At 36.1% G+C, this 21168-nt stretch overlaps 2 protein-coding genes across 3 annotated transcripts; one reads left to right on the top strand and one right to left on the bottom strand.

Moving 5' to 3' along the window:
• Window positions 1-582: 582 nt before the first annotated feature.
• Window positions 583-8233, top strand: LOC113041552 (F-box only protein 25-like). Of its 2 annotated transcripts, XM_026200153.1 has the most exons (11): window positions 583-681; window positions 1076-1226; window positions 2034-2134; window positions 2843-2892; window positions 3063-3155; window positions 3275-3368; window positions 3493-3677; window positions 3905-4087; window positions 4402-4545; window positions 5555-5581; window positions 7332-8233. In XM_026200153.1, the coding sequence occupies exons 2-11, from the start codon at window positions 1099-1101 to the stop codon at window positions 7419-7421; spliced, it is 1095 nt and encodes a 364-aa protein (XP_026055938.1). In that variant the 5' UTR covers window positions 583-681; window positions 1076-1098; the 3' UTR covers window positions 7422-8233. The 2 variants fall into 2 exon arrangements, with proteins under 2 accessions (XP_026055938.1, XP_026055939.1); XM_026200154.1 differs by lacking the exon at window positions 5555-5581.
• A 2347-nt stretch (window positions 8234-10580) lies between these two features.
• Window positions 10581-20821, bottom strand: LOC113041551 (testis development-related protein-like). Its single transcript, XM_026200152.1, has 4 exons — window positions 20508-20821; window positions 15965-16012; window positions 13135-13250; window positions 10581-11500 (listed from the first exon to the last, which is right to left on the bottom strand). The coding sequence occupies exons 1-4, from the start codon at window positions 20595-20597 to the stop codon at window positions 11068-11070; spliced, it is 687 nt and encodes a 228-aa protein (XP_026055937.1). The 5' UTR covers window positions 20598-20821; the 3' UTR covers window positions 10581-11067.
• Window positions 20822-21168: the final 347 nt, after the last annotated feature.

Below are 21168 nucleotides of genomic sequence, written 5' to 3'. Positions count from 1 at the left end.
TAGGTAAGACTTCATCTTATGTACTTCATCTATGCACACAAAATAGTAAATCAAATAAATTAAAAACTAAAATATGAATCTAAAATTAAAAATACAATATTATGTAATAAGTATTAAAATGCAATAGGCTATAATAAAATAAAATACAAGAATACATTAGAAAAAAGACTAATACAATTACAAATGTACTTTAAAAAAATGTAAGCTGCAGTTCATTGTCTTTTGTCATCTGTTTATTATTATTAATATTATTATTATTAGTTTGTTTGTTTTTTTATCTCACAAAGCATTGTACTTACTGCTGGCTGAGGGGTTTACAAATAAACCTATTTATTCCTTCTATATAAAGCCTAACAGTGTAATGTTTACTTCAGTTTATTCCATCATTCATTCTCCACATTTCCCTTCCCCCATCACAAAATCAAAACATGACAACATGTGCAGCGTCTGTGTCACGTGTAAGAAACTGCAGCAGCAGAGAGCTCGGAATAAATCGGTCAGTGATCGACAGGGCAGAGAACCAATCAGCTTGGGAATTCAGGGTAGCAACAAAATAAATACAAACACGGCGGCCAATCACAATCGACGAGGGGCGTGACTTACATTCCGCTTTTCTGAATGTTTACTTCCGTCAATATCAAAAGAAAAGCAGAAAATTATCACCATAACAAAGGACTCGCAGTAAGTAAAGTTAAATATACGTTTATTATGAATACAAATAGAGGAGTTTGCAAGTTAAACAACGATAGGAGTAGATATTTGAGCTGTCTTTAGTGTTTTGTCGACGCTTAAAAAGATAAGGTTCTTGGCAAGGTTTGCATCTGAGCAAATTTATTGTCTTTAGTTGTTCAAGAAGCCAGAGCTCATCTACAATTTACAAATTAACATTAAAATGCGTCATTTTTATTTTTACAAAGATGATGTTTTACATCAAGATTAAATAAGGCTCTTAAGCCTTGAATGGCTGTTATTGTGTGTTGTCTGATCAGATCAGGATGATATTGTTTCATCACGTGATATGTGATAAGCCTTTGTTGTGTTATATTGGTTTGAGATAAGAGTCTCTTGTATTCAGATTTCTGGAGCAGGTGGAAGAAGATGCCGTTCTTGGGCCAAGATTGGAGATCACCAGGCTGGAGCTGGATCAAAACTGAGGACGGCTGGAAACGCTTTGAGTATTTCAACCACAAACTGGGAGACAACCTCAATGAACTTTCCTTGGAAGAGTAAGAAATGCTTTGAAATATTTCAGTGTAATGTAGCGACTGTTCTAGGGTGATAGTTTTGTGGTTCAAACCTATAACCTTTCAGTTACCACCTCCGATCTTTAACCACAAGGCTACACTACCTCAGAAAAGCATTGAGGAACCATCTAAAAAGGAAGTGTGTATGTGGCATGTGGGAAGTCAGGTATCCGTGTTTAGAGCTAGTGTGTTATTTTCAGCGTCTGTGGTTATTGTCTGGAGGAGCATAGAATAATAGCCAGCTGTGAACTGGTTTTAAATGTATTCAGACAATTGAGCTAAAAACACCATGCAGTCATGGAAACAAACCTGAGGTCGGTCAGACAGACTACAAGGAAACGTGAACACTTGAAACTGTCTGGATGTGTGAAGACGCAAGTAGGTGTTTGGATAGTTTTAGTGTTCCTCTGCATCACATGTGATCTCTGGGTTAAATTTCACTCGACAATAGACCGAACACTGATCTGTGTAAGCTAAAACGTCTTCAGATCTTCAGAACTCATTTAGCAGTACTTGGATTAATAATTAAAAAAGAATCTGCATTGGTTTGTTTTTTCGCACTGCTGTAGGTTTTATTGCCATTTTAGTCAAGTTTATGTGTACTAGTTAGTGCTCCAAGCAGATAACAGTCTAAATTGCATGCTTGTTGTCATCTGTTAATCACGCAACCATATACTTCATCATATACCATTTGTAGGTCACTCTGGATAATATGGCTGAAAAGGAAATGTAATGTCTGAAGCAAATTTTGTTATAGTCATACTAAACTTTACCTTATTAACTTAACAGATTGGACAATGACAAGGAGAATGTCTTCGTGGGAGATGTCTGTGAAGTAGCTGCCAAGAAGAGAAAAAAAGACTTCTTCAACAACAACACTAAGTCACAGTGTAAAAATGATATAATATTTCATTACATCACACTTAATTATCACTACAGTTATCTCAAATGTCACAGTCAATCGGAGATTCTTGGGAGAATGGACAATTATGTTGTGAATTATGAAATGCAACAAAATGCTGACCACTCAGAATTAATTCTTCATTAGAGCTGTGTAATTATTAATAATCAATCATACCAAATTAAAAGACTAGTCAGATTTAATTATGTAGTGCATTTTGTCACAAAATACCACATATTTCCATAGGCGTGTAATTAATACTCATTATTAAGCATTTTCACATTATGCATAATAACATAACACTTAATTATCAAAACAAAAGTTTTCATTAGACAGTGGGCCTTAATACAGAATGCTACAAGTGTCCAATCAGAATCAAGTTTTCTAGAGAGCTGTGCAATGCATAAATGTACTGTAAATGTAAGCACCCTAAAGTTTTTCTAGACAACTGTGCATTTCTTTCTTCTGTGGAACACAAAAGAACATGTTTTGAAGGACATTTGGCAACCACACAGTTGCAGTTCCCAACTTGAAACTGTTTGGTCACCAACATTTTTCAAAATATCTTCTTTTACGTTCCACAGAAAAAAGAATGCCATACACGTCTGGAACAATACAGGGGTGAATAAGTGAGAGACTCACACACCTTTTAAAGTTCTAGCATATAGATGAAATGTATTTTTTTTGTTTCTCTCAGTTTTGTTCCAGGAGAGGTGGATCTACGTTCAGAAGGAGAGTACGCGAGAGGTGAGATGAATAATGTCATAGCATCAACGTGTACAAGACTCGAAGAGAAGCAAACAAACAACATGAGTCATAGAACATTTAATGTCATTGTTTATATACAGTACCACAGTTTCCCATCGGTAGTGTTTTCTATCTTTTGTCAAATGTGAACCGTGTGTTTGTTGTTGCAGAGGCATGGGTACTGTACGCTTGGTGAGGCCTTCAATCGTCTAGACTTTTCCAGCGCCATTCAGGATGTGAGGCGATTCGACTATGTGGTCAAAGTAAGAAAGTTCCGCCCTTCGCTGAACAATTGCAAGAATGCCTCTCTCTATTTGATTTACGTACTCTGCTTTCCTTCTGTATCCTCTCTCACTTAATCCACTTTGTTTACTTCTCTTAGCTTCTGCAGTTGATTGCCAAATCCCAGCTGACGTCTTTGAGCGGAGCTGCTCAGAAAAACTATTTCAATGTCCTGGAGAAGATTGTGAGAAAAGGTGAGATGATCTTTTTTTTTTTACTTTATCTAATTGCATAGAACATGTGGAAGACATGTTGTCCTGATATATGTGCTTATACAAATATACATGTATGTTTGTTTGTTTGTTTTGAATCGAGCAGTTCTGGATGACCATCAGAACCCACGACTGGTCAAGGCGTTGCTGCAGGATCTAAGCTCCACACTCTGCATCCTCATCCGAGAAGTTGGGAAGTCTGTGCTGATTGGCAACATCAACATTTGGGTCTGCCGTTTAGAAACCATCTTGAACTGGCAGCAACAGCTCAACAACTTACAAATTCCAAAGGTAGTCTTTTCCTAATTTTCTTAAGAGATCGGCATGGGAAAAAAGTGGGTCAGTGGGTTTGCTGAATGAGCACCAATAAAAATACAAATAAATGAATTTGTATAAATGCACAGATCAGTTTCACAGTCAACACTCATCTAGTTGTGAGGAGTGGGATGATAATAATAAATTGTATGATTAAATTATTATTGTACGTCATGTAGCGTTAAAATCTTTTTTTGTTGCAGCAAGTTTCAAATGGCATGACACTGAGTGACCTCCCCTTGCACATGCAAAGCAACATCCTGTATAAGTTTAGTGATGCCTGTGACATCATCAATCTGGGGGAAGCCACACCTACACTGCACATGCTCAGTGAGGACCGGCAACTGTGGAAGAAACTCTGCAAGTTTCATTTTGCTGAGAAACAGGTGAGGAATAAGACTTTAGGAAGTCACTCATAAACAGGCCTAATGGGATGATTCATCAAGTAGAGATACAGTCTTTACCATCACACGCAAATCCTCATACTATATCAATATTTCAAGTAGTTGTGCTTCAAATTGTAGAATTGCCCATATATGATTGTCTGTTGAAGCACTTAATAATAATCATTTATCTGAGATTGTTTATTATGAATCTGTTTGGAGATTAAAAATAAGTGAAAGTTGGGACAGTGACCTAATTTGACCACGAGATGGCAGTCAGACTCGTTCCTCACGGAGCACTCTGTTCGTGTGTTCAGTTCTGCAGGCACTTGATAATGTCAGAGAAGGGCCATGTGGACTGGAAGCTGATGTTCTTCACACTTCAGAAGTACTACCCTCAGAGAGAACAGTACGGAGACACGCTGCAGTTCTGCAAGCACTGTAGCATCCTCTTCTGGAATGTAAGAAATCCTTATGTAAATGTCAGATATTCTGGTCTGAAAATAAACAGCAAGACATCCCTCCTTGTTGTTACTATTTAGATTTAAGTGCTCTTCTCAAACACTTCTCTTGTTGAAGCCCTGTACAGTATGTGCACACTTGATTGCTTCCACACTTGCATGATTTTTTTTGTGTGTGCAAATATCTTCTATAATTGCAGTTTGTGGGTTTTATAGCCACAATTATCACCATACAAGCATCAGTTTGTTCCAGTCATCTTTATTTAAAATATAGGGGACCGGTATATTTTATACTGTTAAAACATTTGGGGTCAGTAAGATTTGTTAAATGTTTTTGAAATGTTTAGCAAGACTGAGCAAATGTTCATTTTTTGGTGAACTATTCCTTTAAGGCCTCAGTCTTTATAAGCCTTTTTACTGGGCACAAAAAAGTGAAGTAGTATTTTGCAAAGTTTAAATTAATTTTTAAATAAGGGTTGATTTATATTTTCATATGCCATTTATTTATGTGATGTCAAAGCAAAATCAGTCATTGCTTCAGTCATAAGTGTCAAATCCTTGTGACTGAAGCAATGAAATCCTTCTTATATACTGATTTGCTGCTCAAGAAACTTTTTGCAGTATTATCAGTGTTGAAAACATTTAATATGTCTGTTGTGATATGTTTTCAGGATTCCTTGATGAATACAAAGGTCAAACGAAAGGCCTTTATTTGAAATAGAAATCTTTTGTAACATTGTCAGTACTGTCACTTTTGGTCAAATGAATGCATCTCTTGTTGAAAAAAGTTCAACAAACGCTGCCCCAAACGTTTGAACAGTAGGGTATTCAAAAGAATAGAATTAACATAAATGACAGAAGTTGAGAAATGGAAGGCTCACAGGTGAAAAAGATGAATTTCAATGGGTTATTTCTATTCTGTTTACACTCCGTAATATCAGCCCTCTACCTGTACCCTTTGACCTTTTATTTTTTTCCTGTTCTCCTCCTGGTCCCTTATCTCCTAAAGGACAGACACCTGGCTTTGATCTTTAAGGTACATGCTAAATCTTATATGAGTGTGCCAGCGTTTTGTCATATTTTTCTTTTTCTCATCACCGTTTCTGTCCATCATTCTGTCTTGCACTCCAGTCCATTCAAATCAGCTGCACTTCATCTGTCTTTTGTGTGGACCTTTGTATCCAAATGTGTTCTTTTTTTCCATTTGCTTTTTTTATGTCATCAGTATGTTCCACAACGTTATACACTAATGCTAATCACATGAACATACATACAGTGACCATTATTCTTGCTAATATTTATTAATTAGGAATGTAAACAAACCTCTCATGCATTACACTGCGGTGTGTAATTTACAGTGCTAGATAGTAACTGGTTATATGTAATCTGGATTTTGTTACAGTGTCTGTTAAATAATATAAAGTAATTTGTCAAAAATAATATAAAAGTAGCCCAAATACATGATCTAAAATGTGCAATGTAATATCTACTACAATTTTACTAAGTACAAATCAGTAATGGGCTACAATTTGTGAGTAATTTACCAAGCACTGGTAACTCATCTTCTAGACTATTAAGATGTTTGTCACACTAAGAAAAAAAAGGTTATTTTAAGAACTGTTCACTGAAATCCTCTTCGGGAAACCCAAACTGGTTTTTCACTGGAACTGTTTATTTTTAAGAGAGAAGAAAGGACATTAGCAACCAACCAATGTTAGAGCGACTTAATCAGAAAATGTTTTAAAGGGGGGGTGAAATGCTCATTTTCACTCAATCTCCTGTTAATCTTGAGTACCTATAGAGTAGTACTGCATCCTTCATAACTCCAAAAAGTCTTTAGTTTTATTATATTTATAAGAGAAAAATAGTGCCGATTTTTTTTCGGAAAAACACGAGCCGCTGGAGGCGTAACGTGTGGGCGGAGCTAAAGAATCACGAGCGCGAGTAGGCTTTTGCGTTGAGAGCGTTTGGAAGTTGTGACATTACCGTGAGGAAAAAAAAACATCATCCAAAACAAACCATGGCTAACAGTCAGATTCAGCCGTTTATTTATGATCCAGAATCAGATCCCGAGGCTGAAACTGAACGAGAGCAGCAGCAGCAACGACTCGCTCCGAGCGGGGCTCGAACCCGGGTCTCCGGCATGGGAGGCGGACGCACTAACAAGGAGGCAGGGATATTTTAAGCAGTTTTACTCACCGCCTACGGTTCCAACACACGATCGTGACCCTTTTTCGTTGGGATTGCATCATCCTTAAGAAATAAACGATGTGCAAATCCGGCGTCAAACTGGGCCTTGTTTGTAAAACAAGCATCTTCGAAATGCAGGGAACAAACAAAAAACTTGCACAACTCCGTTGATGCTCTGTAAAAATAAACTCCGTCCACTGGTCCCTTAATGTTTTTGGTAATCTGTGCAGGGTTGTCTTGCCCTGGCAACCAAAAACACACTTCTTTTGTGACATTACGCTCTCGCTCTGATCAGTGAATGTCTGTGCTCTCAGTGCTCTGCTATACGGGAGCGCGCGCTCTTCCGGGAGAAGTGCCCTCAGGACCCATATAAGGAAATTCTGCTCCATCTAACGTCACACAGACCCATACTCGAAAAAAACTTTCCGAAACTTGTGACAAACCGGAAGGAGTATGTTTGGAACATAAATACTCCTTCAAACGTACAACTTAATGTTTAGCATGGGAATCCAACTCTTTAACAGTGTAAAAAAACTCAGTATGCATGAAATAGCATTTCACCCCCCCTTTAAACTGATTCTCTCTTTCCATCTTAGGACTCGGGACATCCTTGCACAGCGAACGATCCAGACAGCTGCCTCACCCCCGTCTCTCCTCAGCACTTCATAGACCTCTTCAAGTTCTGAAATTCAGAATGTTCTCGGACATCTGACCATCACCTCTAAGCAAGACTCTGAACTGATCAAATGTTTTCGACTTTTCAACTCTGTGCTCCAAACCATGTGCGTTTCTTTTACGTTGCCCAGACAGTCAACGTTCAAATACCCGAAAATGTAACTAATAATTGAATTTTCTGTTGCCTCACCAAAACTTTAAGGGCTTATGGAAAGATGTCATAATATTAATGTTTATTTTGTATTGTCCTCTTTTTTTTGTTTCATTCATTTGTTCTTTAAGCACAGAAAGATGAACAGCAAAGAGGTGGTACAGTATATGTGAAGGATTGTTTGTTAAAAAAAAAGAAAAGAAAAGAAAAACAAACTTGCTTTAGGGGAAAGAAGAACTGAAGCGAAAAGTGGGAGATCCTAAGCAGAGGTTATCTTGTCTATTCATGTATGTGTTTTCATTTCTATACCAATGAAATGCACGTCAGAAGTAGTCGTACGTTAATGTTTACGTGGGTTCTCGTGGTTTTTTGTCATGCTGTGCGTGTATATTTGATCCGTTAACACTAAAGTGTACATTTTCTGCACAAAACAACTTTTTACGATACACTTTTGTCAAATCTGTTGCGAGGGCAGACGTAAAATCTAATGTAGGCTTTGCTATTTATGAACAAATGTATTTTATATCCTTTCTTTGAACTTTGTAATATTCCTTTACTATTCCAGTAATATAAATGTCACTGAAATGGGTTAAATGTAGGATGTGTTTGGTACTATCAAGCCTTTGCAAGAAACATCGTTACCTAAAATAATTAAAACTTTTGGGAAATTGCCTCGGTCTTGTGATTTTTTTTTTTTTTTTTTTGGTGCCCAGAAAAAATGCTGATGGAGACCAAGGTCTGGAAATAGTTCACCAAAAATGATTATTTGCTTAACATTTATAACTCCACAGGCCATCCGAGATGTAAGTGAGTTTGTTTCTTCATCAGAACAGATTGAATGGGTGCCGTCAGAACGGGAGTCTGATAAAAACATCATGATAGTCCACATCAATACAGTCCATCAATGAATGTCTTGTTGTCAAAAGTTGTTTAAAATTCAAGTTGTTCATCCAAAATATTGCTTTCTTCAGTGAAAATGTCATGTTGTCTGAATCAGGAGAGAAATTTGAACAAACCGTGCTTGATTTAACTGGGAAAACAGTCCAAAATAGCTCTAAATAAAATAAGTGGATATTGTTTTTCAAAAACATTTTAAACAATCTTACCGAACTAACACTTTTTATGGGGGGAAAAAGGGTTGAGTACAAAGTAACTTTTTATTCAGATTCACCAACTTCTCTGAACCCTTGGAACAACATTTTATCATTTACATTGAAAATCATAATACAGAAAAAATAAATCATTCAGTAGTATCGAGATAATAAGATTCTTGCAAAGGCCCAACATATAAAGAGCAAAATCTGAAACTAACAATTTGTAATCATCTTTCAAAGTTAAACACACTGGTAGACCGATTATATAAAGCTACTATGAACAACTAAGAGCAGCAAACACACTGTACTTTCAGAATGCGATTATAAATAATCTTCTAAAATCAGCAATAAGACACTCAGGCATGTTCCTCTAGAAACCAAAGATCTTAGGCAGATCAATGGCATCAGCCAAAGGGTTAGAAAATACATTTAAAACTGGACTTGTAAATGAGGATTGTCATTTTTATCATATTGGGGGTTAAGTAATTAACATGTGGTGATCACACTACAAAATGAATTTTAAATCGAGGCACAGCAAAGATGATAAAATGGCACAGCTCTTGAGGTCTTTGGAAGGATTCAAATATTAAGGTTTGTATCAGTAATCGTTACCATAAGAAATCTGGATCCTCAATCCAACCGGCTTCAGAATTTAGTTTTAATCCTAGAAGACTATGTCTTTCCCAAATAAATCCAATAACTATAATCTGTTTGATTAAAGCTCAAAATCTCCAGCAACAGGACAGGACCGAGCACATACATATTCAATTTATAGCTGTTCCCTGTATGTCTCAAGTCACAGTAATTCTTCTTGTGACTAAATAGTGGCTTAAATTGTAAGCATGATGTTTAGGATTATAGTAAGAAAATCATTGCATAGAGTTATTACAGTGCATTATGATTGTGAAACAGCAGGCAGTAAATCTACACTGAGCAGTGGAAGGCATTTCTACATCATTTCACATTCACCCTTCAACTACATAGCAGAATAAATTAACCACAAGTCACAAGTGAATCGAAGATTCAAGCACTTCATTCAAAGCATCGCTCTCTTGTCAGGAGTGAGTTCCTCTGTCTATGATGATGGGTACTGAAGGGTGCACTAATAAAACATTGATTTAAAGACACAGCGTTCCCCTACAAAAAATAATGTTCTGTCGTCCACCCGTATGTCAACCAAAACCAGTTTGATTTTATTCTGTGAAAAAGAGAAGTTTGGCAGGATGTCCTGACTGACTTTTCATACAATGACTGGAGAAGGATGAATGGAGACTTATTGCTGTTTCTCTGTAATTTACAAAATATGTATTATGATACTTTATTGTAATTTTAGCAGCTACCATGTCTACTGAATGGACAATTCGGTTGTTAAGTGATGACGTAAGAAGCGCTGTTTCTGGGTCCAAGCCTCAACTCGCTTCACTTGAGAATACGACCTCAGCAGCCGTTTATGAGCACTGTTAATTCATATTAATCATTTAAGCTAAACGCTTTCAAACTTACGGTATACACTACAGTCTCCGTGCTCACAGCGTCCCAAACACAAATAATATTTATATATATTTTTTTATATTTAAATTTTCATTTTCTGCCCATCTGGGACTTCGGTATGGAGTAAAAGGTTAAGATTATAACTTTTTCGCTAGTATTCTATCACATTGTGAGTTTATATTAGCACTGTTTGTTGTTTTCTCGTGGTAACTGATAGAGCGTTTGGACACGAAAGCGCTGCTACGTGACGTCGGACTTAACAAGCGAATAGACATTGGTCAGGATAGTGCCATATTAATTTTTTTATCGGGGATAAAAACGGGATTGTGAGGGATAGAAGTAGCACAAAAAAATGCCGATTGTAAAGCCTTCAAAATGTCTTTCTGAAAAACTTTTGGTAGACAAAAACGTAATAAACCAGTTCTGAAAGATGTGAAATTAATGCGATTAGGACCTTTATACAGTACATACCATTGTAAAGACTGCAAAGTCTATCCCTCACAGCCACATCATCATCTGCATTAAATTCAATATGGCGTCTGACTGAGGTTTATGGTTCTTGGGACATTCTGCTATTCTTCATCTTTTGTGTTCAACGTGACAGGTTTAAAGAACATTAAAAAGGTTTGGAATGAGATTGAATAAATGATTTTCGTTTTTGGTTGAACTCTCCCTTTGAGTGTTTAAATGTCTTTTATAGCCTTTAAAGGTAATGGGTGGTTATTAACTGAGTACATCCAGTGATTTTTCCAAAGGAGCTCCATTCAAAAGTTGGACACGCATTTTATATCAAATGAAAAAGTGACAATAAATCATTGACGCAGGCACTCTTGGTCTGAGGGTCCTACTCTTCACATCTTCACATAGGTGGGCTGTCCAATTAGAGTTGGTTGGCCATCCTCACAGACATTAATATGTAAATCATTTTAGCCCCTCCCAATTATTTTCTGATAGGCTGGCCGGACTTCGGCGACGAACGGCTGCTAATTTATCTCGCGCCCGAGCCGCCCACTGGGCAGGGCCACCCGTCTGTGATTCAGTCAGACTAGCGTAACGAGACGAGTCCTCCTCCGAACCCAAACCGACCCAGGACGGCAGACCCAGAGAATGAGGCAGAGACAGTGTCAGAGGGGAGGACAGCGGGGACGAGTCGCTCCTCTTCTTCTCTGGCTCCTTGTTTTCCTCCTCCAATCCGTCGTTCAGCTGAGGAGGTTCCCAGCCCTCAATCTTGTCGATCTTCTTTGTGGGTGTGATTTGCTTCATCGTCATTGTGATGCTGTCCCACAGACAGTGTGCTTTGTCTTTTTCTGGGTGCACTTTACTCTTGTCGTCCTCCCAGTTTTTCTTAGCAGACCTTAGAGACAATGAAGAAGCCTGATTTATTATAGGTGAAAATCTTTTACCATAAAAAGTATTAATACCTCTGGTACTGCTTGGATGACTTAAAAAAAAAAAAAAAATTATATATATATATATATATATATAATTAAACAAATTAAACGAATTCCAAGAAATTTCTGCAAATACATATGCATATATTTATATAATATATAATCGGTCAACAATAATTTTACTAGTAATTTTAAAATAATAATAATATATAATTCATTTATAATTAAAATAGAATTCTAATTTATAATTAATTGCTGAATAAATTAATATTATTTTCTTTGCACACAAATTATTCTCCTAGCTGTGTAAAATTACATTTGAACCACTGATGTCACATGGATAATTTTACTGATGTCCTTGCTACGTTTCTAGACCTGGGAACATTGCAGTTGCATTTTTATCCACAGAGGGTCAGAGAGCTCTCAGATTTTATCAAAAATATCTTAATTTGTGTTCCGAAGACCAACAAAGGTCTTAGGTTTGGAACAACATTCCAAATTCCACTGTTTTTTTGGGTGAACTAAACCTTTCAGATTTGTACACATGGAATATACCAAAGTAGTCAAACCTGTTCATTAAAAGGGGGTGTCCCGAAACCTTTGGCAATATAGTTTATACACATATATTTATTTATTTTGTTTATATGAAAAGATATGAATTTATTATCTGTACGTATATTATGGTGTTTAGTTTTGTGTCATAATGCACAATGCAGTCACATATGCTTCAGCAGAAGGACAGAGGCCGGGCCGCAGGGTGTGGTGTCCATTTCAGACACTTACTTGCTGGTTGACTTGCTTATTTAAAGTTACACTATATTTATGTACAAAAACATATATGCGAGATATTCCATTGCTATGTAAATATATATTTATCTCTATTTTTATGGCAGAAAGTATGGATATGTTCCTTTCTAGGCACTCAAAGGTGCAGTGTGTGGATCTCTGGTGTTAAAATACTTCTTCCTAAACTAACTTTAATATGCAGAGTCAACTATAAGCAAGCCATTGGTTCATTTCCCCCAAAAACAGACTGTAAACACTGCGGCCCTGTGCTGCACTTACAACATGGCTTTGTTTGTTTCAGCAGCCCAAAATGGCATGAACTTGTGTGTGTGTGTGTGTGTGCGTGTGTGTGAGATAATCATCTCAAAACATTGAAATGACTTACATTCGATCTCTTAAACATCATTTAAACACCAACGGGTCATATTTAAGCTACTAAAATTACTAGAAGTAAAAAATAAATAATAATAATTAATTTAAAACAATATAATAATAATTCACCCATGTCTATATTATCATTTGGAAGGTGTAATGAAAAAAATACAAATACTTATAATAACTACAACAATAAAAAAGCAATCAAAACATGATTAAGTATAAAACAAAATGTAGGTTAACTTTCAGAAAAGATAACTATGGCATACTGCTACTGTAATATAAAATTACTCATACATTTAAATTATATGATTTTGGTTGTCCCACCTAGCCCTACTTACTGGGTATAATCATCTAAAATTATTGTAATCATCTAAAAAATACATATTGGAATTCTAAAGGCTTGCAAGACATGCTTCATTTAGCTTAAGCTTACCCTCTTCTGTGAGAGACCGTGACTCCTGTCAGCAAGATGTGTTCATCGTCCTGAGATGGAAACAACTTCTTGTCTCCTTTTTCTCGCTTTGATTTAACCTTCTTTAGTTTTGAATCCTACAAAAGGTCAAAAACAGAGTCAGAAACCATCCTGAAATCACTTGTTTATTTATACAACGGGGCTCTGCGCACGGTAAAACAACTGTTAGTGTGTTATGTGTCAGAAAGACTCTCAGTGAGAGAGAAATACAGATGGTAAGAGATGATTGCAGGCTTAGGCCTGGCACAAACTAAGAAAACTAATCACAAAGACACACTTCATCTTGAACGCAGGAGCAAAAAGCTGTTTCTGATGGACAGAAGGCATCATGCAGTAAAAACAGGAAAGGCCCATGTTGATTACAGCTGGCTGCATGGACAGATCTCTGAGCAGTGTGTGTGTGTGTGTGCGCATGTTTTGGGTCATTTGGCAATCTGACACATTCCTTCAGACTCCCTCCTGCCTGCGTTCAGTGTGACCCTCAGGATTTGAAATACCGGCCCAGCTTTGCAGCTTATTATACAGGAGAGAACCTTTGACACAATTTCTTGCTCCCTTTTATAAGTTTTTTCTTTTTTTCTGACCTGGCCTCGTACAGAATGCTCTCCCTTGATTTAAATAGAAAACAAAATGTAAATAATATTTGATCACACCATATATTGGGCCATATTTGACTCCACAATCAAAATGAAATTTATTTTTAGAGAATACGTTGGTTAAGACATTTTTTCTTTTGCATATGATATACTTTTAATGACAATTATTTTAATGCATTAATTTTTTATATATATATATATATATATATATAGTTGCACTCAATTATTATTATTTTATATTTCTTTACAGAAATAAGAGTTTTTTTCTGCATTATGGTTATCATAATGTTTTGCTGTGCATCTAAAAAACAAGTTTCAAATTTTATATGGTAAATCATTAACCTCTTTGAAAAAAAAAACATAAAATAACAAAAAATCTAAATCATTCAAACATCCAAAGGAGAATATTTTAACAACTTACTAAAATGTGACTAAAATGATTACTTTCTTAAATGTTTCCAAAACATTCCCTGTCAGATTTCTAAATTTTTCCCCCATGTTTATAATTTACAGTAGGATTTAAACTGTATTGTAGCATAAAAATAGCTACAATATTGTTTATGTTAATTAAAAAAGTTGGTTTGATTCTGAAATATCTACAATCAAGATCTACAAGTCACATTGCATTCATTTGTGTATGATCCAGATATTCAGTAGTTGTGCTGCTTGTCTGGAAGAATTAAAATGTACCAAACATAAAAAAAGGTAAAAGCATGTGGTTATTTTTATTCGGCAGTCTCTGTCTTGTCTAAAACTAAAGACCTTTGTGTTAGGTCACACCGCTGTGCTAAAACATGCCATCTGATTATGCACTAACACATAAACGCTTGATATGTCGGGACCGGTTCTTATAATGTGTACCAGCACATTTATTTAGCATCTATGAGCATTAGGAGTCTTAGGGCACATTATTCGTTCCATCGGGTAAACAGACGTTACTATCGGACTCGTCTTTGACCTCAAATAAAGCACAACACTCGCTCCATCTGTCTTGTCCTCCTCTCTCTCTGCTTGGTTAGGTAAAGCACGCAGTGGAAATAAACAACTGTCGCTTTAACTTGAGACGGAGCTCCTGCCGTCGCTGGAGGAAAGCTCTCTGCAAAGCTAACTGTGAAATTCTCTATCTCTTATCCTCTATAAAGTGTTCATATCAAGGAAAACTGATTTCTCATGATCCACTGGGATTAAAAGAGTTCATTGTGCTGTGAAAACATACTGTAACTTTCAGAACACAAAACTCACAAAAAGAGCTATTACTTTAGCCATTTTCACTCCTGGGCATAATAATAATAATAAAATCTTCTTTGGGAAGACATCTCTATATGTTGTCAAGCTCAATAAACATACCGAAAATGTATCAACATTACAACCTTTGATTTTAAGGGGTAAAGTTAAAAATCAAGAGAAAAATATTTTATGAAGGAATGAACTACAATCATATGACTAGCAAATAAAAAAATCATGGAATGGTGCTACAAATATATATATATATATATATATATATATATATATATATATATATATATATATATATATATATATATATATATATATATATATATATATATATATTTATTTTATTTTTTTATATAGTATGTTCATCTAACACTTAAATACTTGGGATTCTATGGAATCCTGAAATCAGTTTCTCTTTGGGAAAAACTAATGGAAATTCAAATAAAAAAATACAATTAAAAAATTGAAATAAATGAAAATAAATAAATAAACACTCACTATAACATAAACTAAATATTTGGTATTTATCTACCAGCTGCTCATGCTAACAATACAAAGGTTAACCCCTGATTTCACAACTGTTTAATTCTACTGTTCACAGAATAGTTCAGATATTTATTTGACAATTCAAAATATGAGATGACAGCAGCAGTCCACTGAAGGAAAGCATGCCACTGAATGTTTGCTAGTCTCAAGACGGCTTTTGCTATTGTCCAGATTGTTCTGAAAGAATGCGTCACATCCTCTCTTCATGTTTAACTTCTTGTCATTCAATCCGTCCATTCACTAAGAACTACCAAAAATGAAAAGACAACAGAAACTCAGTGTTTCATAGCAGGCTTTTCGCGTCACATCCTAACCATGCTGCAATGGTTTTATTTCTGACACGGTCAATAAATGTTGGCATTTCTGTTCAAAGCAACAAAATGTTATGCGTGTGTGTATAGGTGTGTGTTTACCTTTGTCGAGGGACTCAGAACTTCCTCTGTTCCCTCAGAGTCTTTATCCTGAAAAGCAAAGGCCAAGGAGAACAAAACAATGAGAACATGCGCACACACTTGATAATGTATACACACACACACACACACACACACACACACAAATGCAAGGAATATTTTTAGCAAGCTAACTTTAACAAGGTCTTGTACATTTGAGGAGGGACTTAAAAATAATCTTGTTTTCTGTCATAAACACAAATATGGTTAGGAATTATAAACTCCTTGTATGGATGTCCCTCTAATAATCCGATCTATTAGTGTTAATGTAATCATTGATGCTGTCTATTTTGGGTGATCAATCAGAACTGCTCTGGCATTCAACTTCCTGTTAAGGTTCTGACCTCTTCCCCTTCCTTCCTGCCCCACCTGCACCACTGCCGCCTTTTGGAAAGTTCTTACTCACTTCACATTTTCACTGCCCTACAAACCCAAGAGCAAAGCATGCACATTAGGTGTGTAAATGATGCTTTACCACCATAGGGAATTATGGGAAATGTAGTCATCACAATACTTTCACTCTCATGAACTGATGTATATTTTGGTAATGTTTTATCATTATTCTTCATTAACAGTACACAAAATACAAACACACATTCATGATGAAAACCTAATTATGACTATCTGGATATTTAATAATATATCTGACTACTTTTTTAAGTCAATCACTTAACAATATTATGAAAATAATTGTAAGTTTAGGGTTAGTAAATTTCATTTTTGTATTTATTAATACATAGTTTTTTTTTTCAGCAAGGATGCATTAAATTAATCAAAATAGAGAGCAAAGACGTTCATAATCTTACAAAAGGTTTTTAATTCAAATAACTGCTATTCATCAAAGAATCCTCAAAACAAAAAACTTTATCACAGTTTCCCCAAAAATACTAAGCAGCACAACTGTTTTCATCAATGATAATAATAAGAATAAGAATAAGAAATGTTTTATGAGCACCAAATCAGTATATTAGAATGATTTCTGAAAGATCATGTGACACTGAAAACTGGAGTAATGGCTGCTGAAATTCATTTTAATATATATTAAGACAGAAAACATTATTTTATTTTAAATTGTAATAATATTCCATATTATTACTGCTTTACTGTATTTTTCGATCAAATAAAGGCAGACTTTGTGAGCAGAAGCAACTAATTTCAAAAATTTTAAATAATTTTACACTCAAAATGTTTTAAAATGTAAAATATATACCCCTTGATTATGGCCAACACTTATGCCAATAAGACAAGGTTTAAAGAGCAAATCCAGAGGAAACACTTTTATTCTGAAATGGCTTGAAGGCAGAATATGATTCATACAAACAGAGAGAAAGAGAGAAAGATCAACCTCTGTTCTGCAGTGTCCATGTCATTCCTCCCTCTACCTCCTTCATTTCGACTCCCCCTCACTGCCACACACCTCCACCCCATCTTACCAAAGCGCTTGGCCTGATTACAGTGCGAATACTCTCTCGAGTGCTCATTTATAAATGAAAGAGTGAAGCTGAGACTGAGCAAAGAGCAATATATGGGATAATTGAAGTCTTTTACCCTCTATGACTATGACTGTGGCATATTAGAGACGCTCAGACCTGACTTTACTGAAAACAAGCCGGTGACTGAAGAACACAGGGTCATAGGAGTCCATTTATTCTGCCATCAGTTGATTTATGAAGGAACTAACCAAAATATCATCAAGACTGTACCTCAGAATAAAGATGTTTACCTACTGGCAACCAAATACAACCGGCACTCGTGAAACAGCTTCATATAAACCAGAGAGGGATGTTCATCTTGAGGAAACCTTGTTTATCAAAGGATAATCTAAACTTTTTACTAAATTTGAAGTCCTGAGAGGATCTGATTGTAAGTGCAGGTCCGTTTGTCCTCATCCGTAGGGCTTCCTGCTCTACATACCAAGTTCTGGGTGAACAAACTGACTAGCAGCTGAAGGAAGCGGTCGGATCTCACCGAAATATCCCTTTGTAGAGCGAACAACATCAGAACATTCCTTTCCCTCTCCAACACACAATCCACAAGCCTAGTACCACTGTTAGAATGAGCTAGAAGCTTCACTAACAAATTACCATAGAAATAATAGTTTACAACAGCCATATCATGTTTTTGTACTTTGATAGTACACAATGGTAGTCTCTGTACCTTGCATAAACTACAAAAAAACTACTGTGATAGAACATGGTACAGTATCAAATGGTAATGCTATGGTACTTTGACATATTTTAAGGTCCATAAGTTAATGTACCCTGGTTTGTTGCATAATGGTATTCCACGGTAGTTCCAACAATACTAATTATGATGGTATTTTCCTTACTTTTATACTGTGTAAATACTAATTCAGAACCATTTTCAGTATTTTTTGCAAAGTACAATATGTTTGGAAATGGTAATAATGGTTATTTGAATATTTACCTCAGTAATACTGTGTTTTAGTGGACAGGTACTATGATAATACCATGATGTTTTTTTGAAGAACCTCGCATGCATATTTGATGCTATCAAATAAAATGTAAGTATCATAGAATGATGGTACTCCAAGGTAAAACCATGGTACACATCCGAATAACATGATAGTGCCATGGTAGGTTTCCAGTACTTTTTAAAAAGCGTGTAAATACCAATGGTAAACATTCAGTATAAACACTAAAATACCAAGATATTGCAATATCTTTGGAAATGTTAATTTTTTTTGCCACTATCTTGGTAATAATGTGTTTTTAGTTATTCATATGGTTTAATACTACTAAAATTTTTATTTTCCTTTATATAAAAGTACAATGGAGTTCCTTGAAGCCTTTTCCTTTACTTACGTTAGTGTTGCAATGCCATGGTACAGAGATGGTATCAGATGTTATCAAATATTTATAAAATGTATATAAAATACTATGAAACTTTGAAAATTCCATGGTATTTTTGGTACGTGTGATAGTCATCCCATCATCTTAATTTTTGCATAAATTAATTAAATAAGAACATGAGTGTTCTTATTCAATCAAGGCCGTCTAAAACCACACTTGCCACAGAACGCAGTGGGAACTGGGAATCTTTAACTTTTTACTGCAAGTTTCTAAAATACATTTAAAAAAAAGGGTGAGGGGGAGAGACAGAATGCTTATCAGCAACCGTCTCCTGCTGTTACGCTGTAGAAACCTTATCTGACTCCTGCAGTCATACAGCTGACAGAACATTAGATCTGAAATGCCATGAATCTGTATTTAAACTCAGCCACAGCAAAGCCACATTTAATCCACCACAATCAAACTACATGATCATTAATATCGCAGCACTGGCTCAGAAAAATAGAGAAACATTCATATAAAACTCAAAGTATGGTATGATATGTCATGCACTCACTTCTCATGACTGATCTGAACTCCAGTGGGAACCAATAAATACACTTCTCATGTGATCCTCACATTCTGCCATTCTCAGACTCTTGTAGACTCCAATTCTGCTGGTATTTTACATATATTTTCATTGCCATTCTTTCATTCCACACTCATATTGCTCAACAGATATTAATGGTCGATGACTTAAGCAGATGATGCATATGCAAATAAGGTGTTTACATGACCGAAATTTCTGATTAAAACAGGCCAGCTGATTCTATTTTAATTTCTAAAACCAAAAGCCAATTAAATAACTAAAATATAACCCAAAACAGATTGTAAACACAGATACTGTATCACGTGCTCAGTCCCTCAGTTCTCTTATTGTAATATTCCAATTTATATTCTCATTCTCCTATATCTGCATAAATACAAATACTCTCATTTTGCTATATTTTCATTTTCCATTTCTCTCCTCCCATATTCATACTGGTCAACAGATATGGGTTTATCAATAGCCGATGACGTAAGCAAAAAGAATAGAACGTTCAGCTATGGTGTATATTCCAAAAACACACTTGTGTTCTCTACACTCATCACATTCTGCCATTCTCGGAATGCGTTTCCATGACCCAAATTCGGATTAAAACGGGCCATCTGATTCTATTCTAATTTATAAAACCAAAATGTGGCCTTATCTAGATACGGAAATCTGGTTAATGTAAATTACATTTAAATATCCAAAATATGACCACCAAAAGCTTTTAAAGGCAGATATTTTTAATCACACATTCCTATGTATATTCTCATTTTTTTAAAGTCTTTTTTCCTCTACTTGCATAATCAAAATATTTCAATTTTCCCTTCATCGCATGATCCATATGCTTCATACTTGAATACCTCCAGAACTTCATACTGTCAAACAGGAGCGATTTCAAAAGTAGGGTGGCACATTAATAAGGGGATTAAATTATAGGGGGAGATAATTATTATTTCGCTGCTGTTTTTATAATCTGACTTTATCATTTACTGACTCGGGAGCGCATCCGCTTTGTAAACAATACAGTTACTGTAACGCTACAGGCTGCGACACAGCCAAACTATTCGACTCGAACACATCTGATCTCTCAGGTTTGGAGCCCACGGGCAACATCCCAGCTTACCTTCCTCGCGTGCTCGTGATGCCACGACACGTCTTCCTCCTCCTCTGACGCTTCATCCACCAGAACTTTGCTCTTGCTCTTCTTGAACATTATGAGCCTAGGGAGTTCAGCTGTATCTCGGAAGCACGGGGTTTTCCAAGCCCATGGGATGCGAGTGAAGACTGAGGGCGAGGTGATCGCGAGGAGGCAGCGGTTAAATCAGAACAATGACCCGTCTGTGATCGCGATACCCCACACGCACACTTTCCTCCGGGCCACTGTCTTCTTCTGATGAACGGCTGAGAACACGGTTGGCTGGAGCACCTGGACCGCGGCTCCTCCCATCGCGGATCAGATTGCCGCTGATCAGCTGGTTGTCATGGTAATGTGGGCGGGGCGATGGCCCCCTCGGACCCTCCCACCCGGACAGGAGGCTTATCACGAGCAGTCAAATATGTCTTTAGAGGTTCAGTCAGTGTAGAAGCTTTTCATAAGCAGACTTTAGTGAGCCTGCAAAATTAGACACTTTACCCAGAGTTCAAAAGCTAGGTATAGCATAAATGATAAAATATCAAATTGGGTGGCTCTTTAAGTAAAAAATAAAAAGATTTAATAAAACTAATTTCAAAAATTGCAAGGATTTGTTTGAGAAGCCACAGGTTGGTTTGGTATTTTGTATTAG

This window comes from Carassius auratus, chromosome 23 (genome assembly GCF_003368295.1).
Source record: "Carassius auratus strain Wakin chromosome 23, ASM336829v1, whole genome shotgun sequence".
Lineage (NCBI taxonomy): Eukaryota > Metazoa > Chordata > Actinopteri > Cypriniformes > Cyprinidae > Carassius > Carassius auratus.
This window is presented reverse-complemented; position numbering and strand designations above follow the sequence as displayed.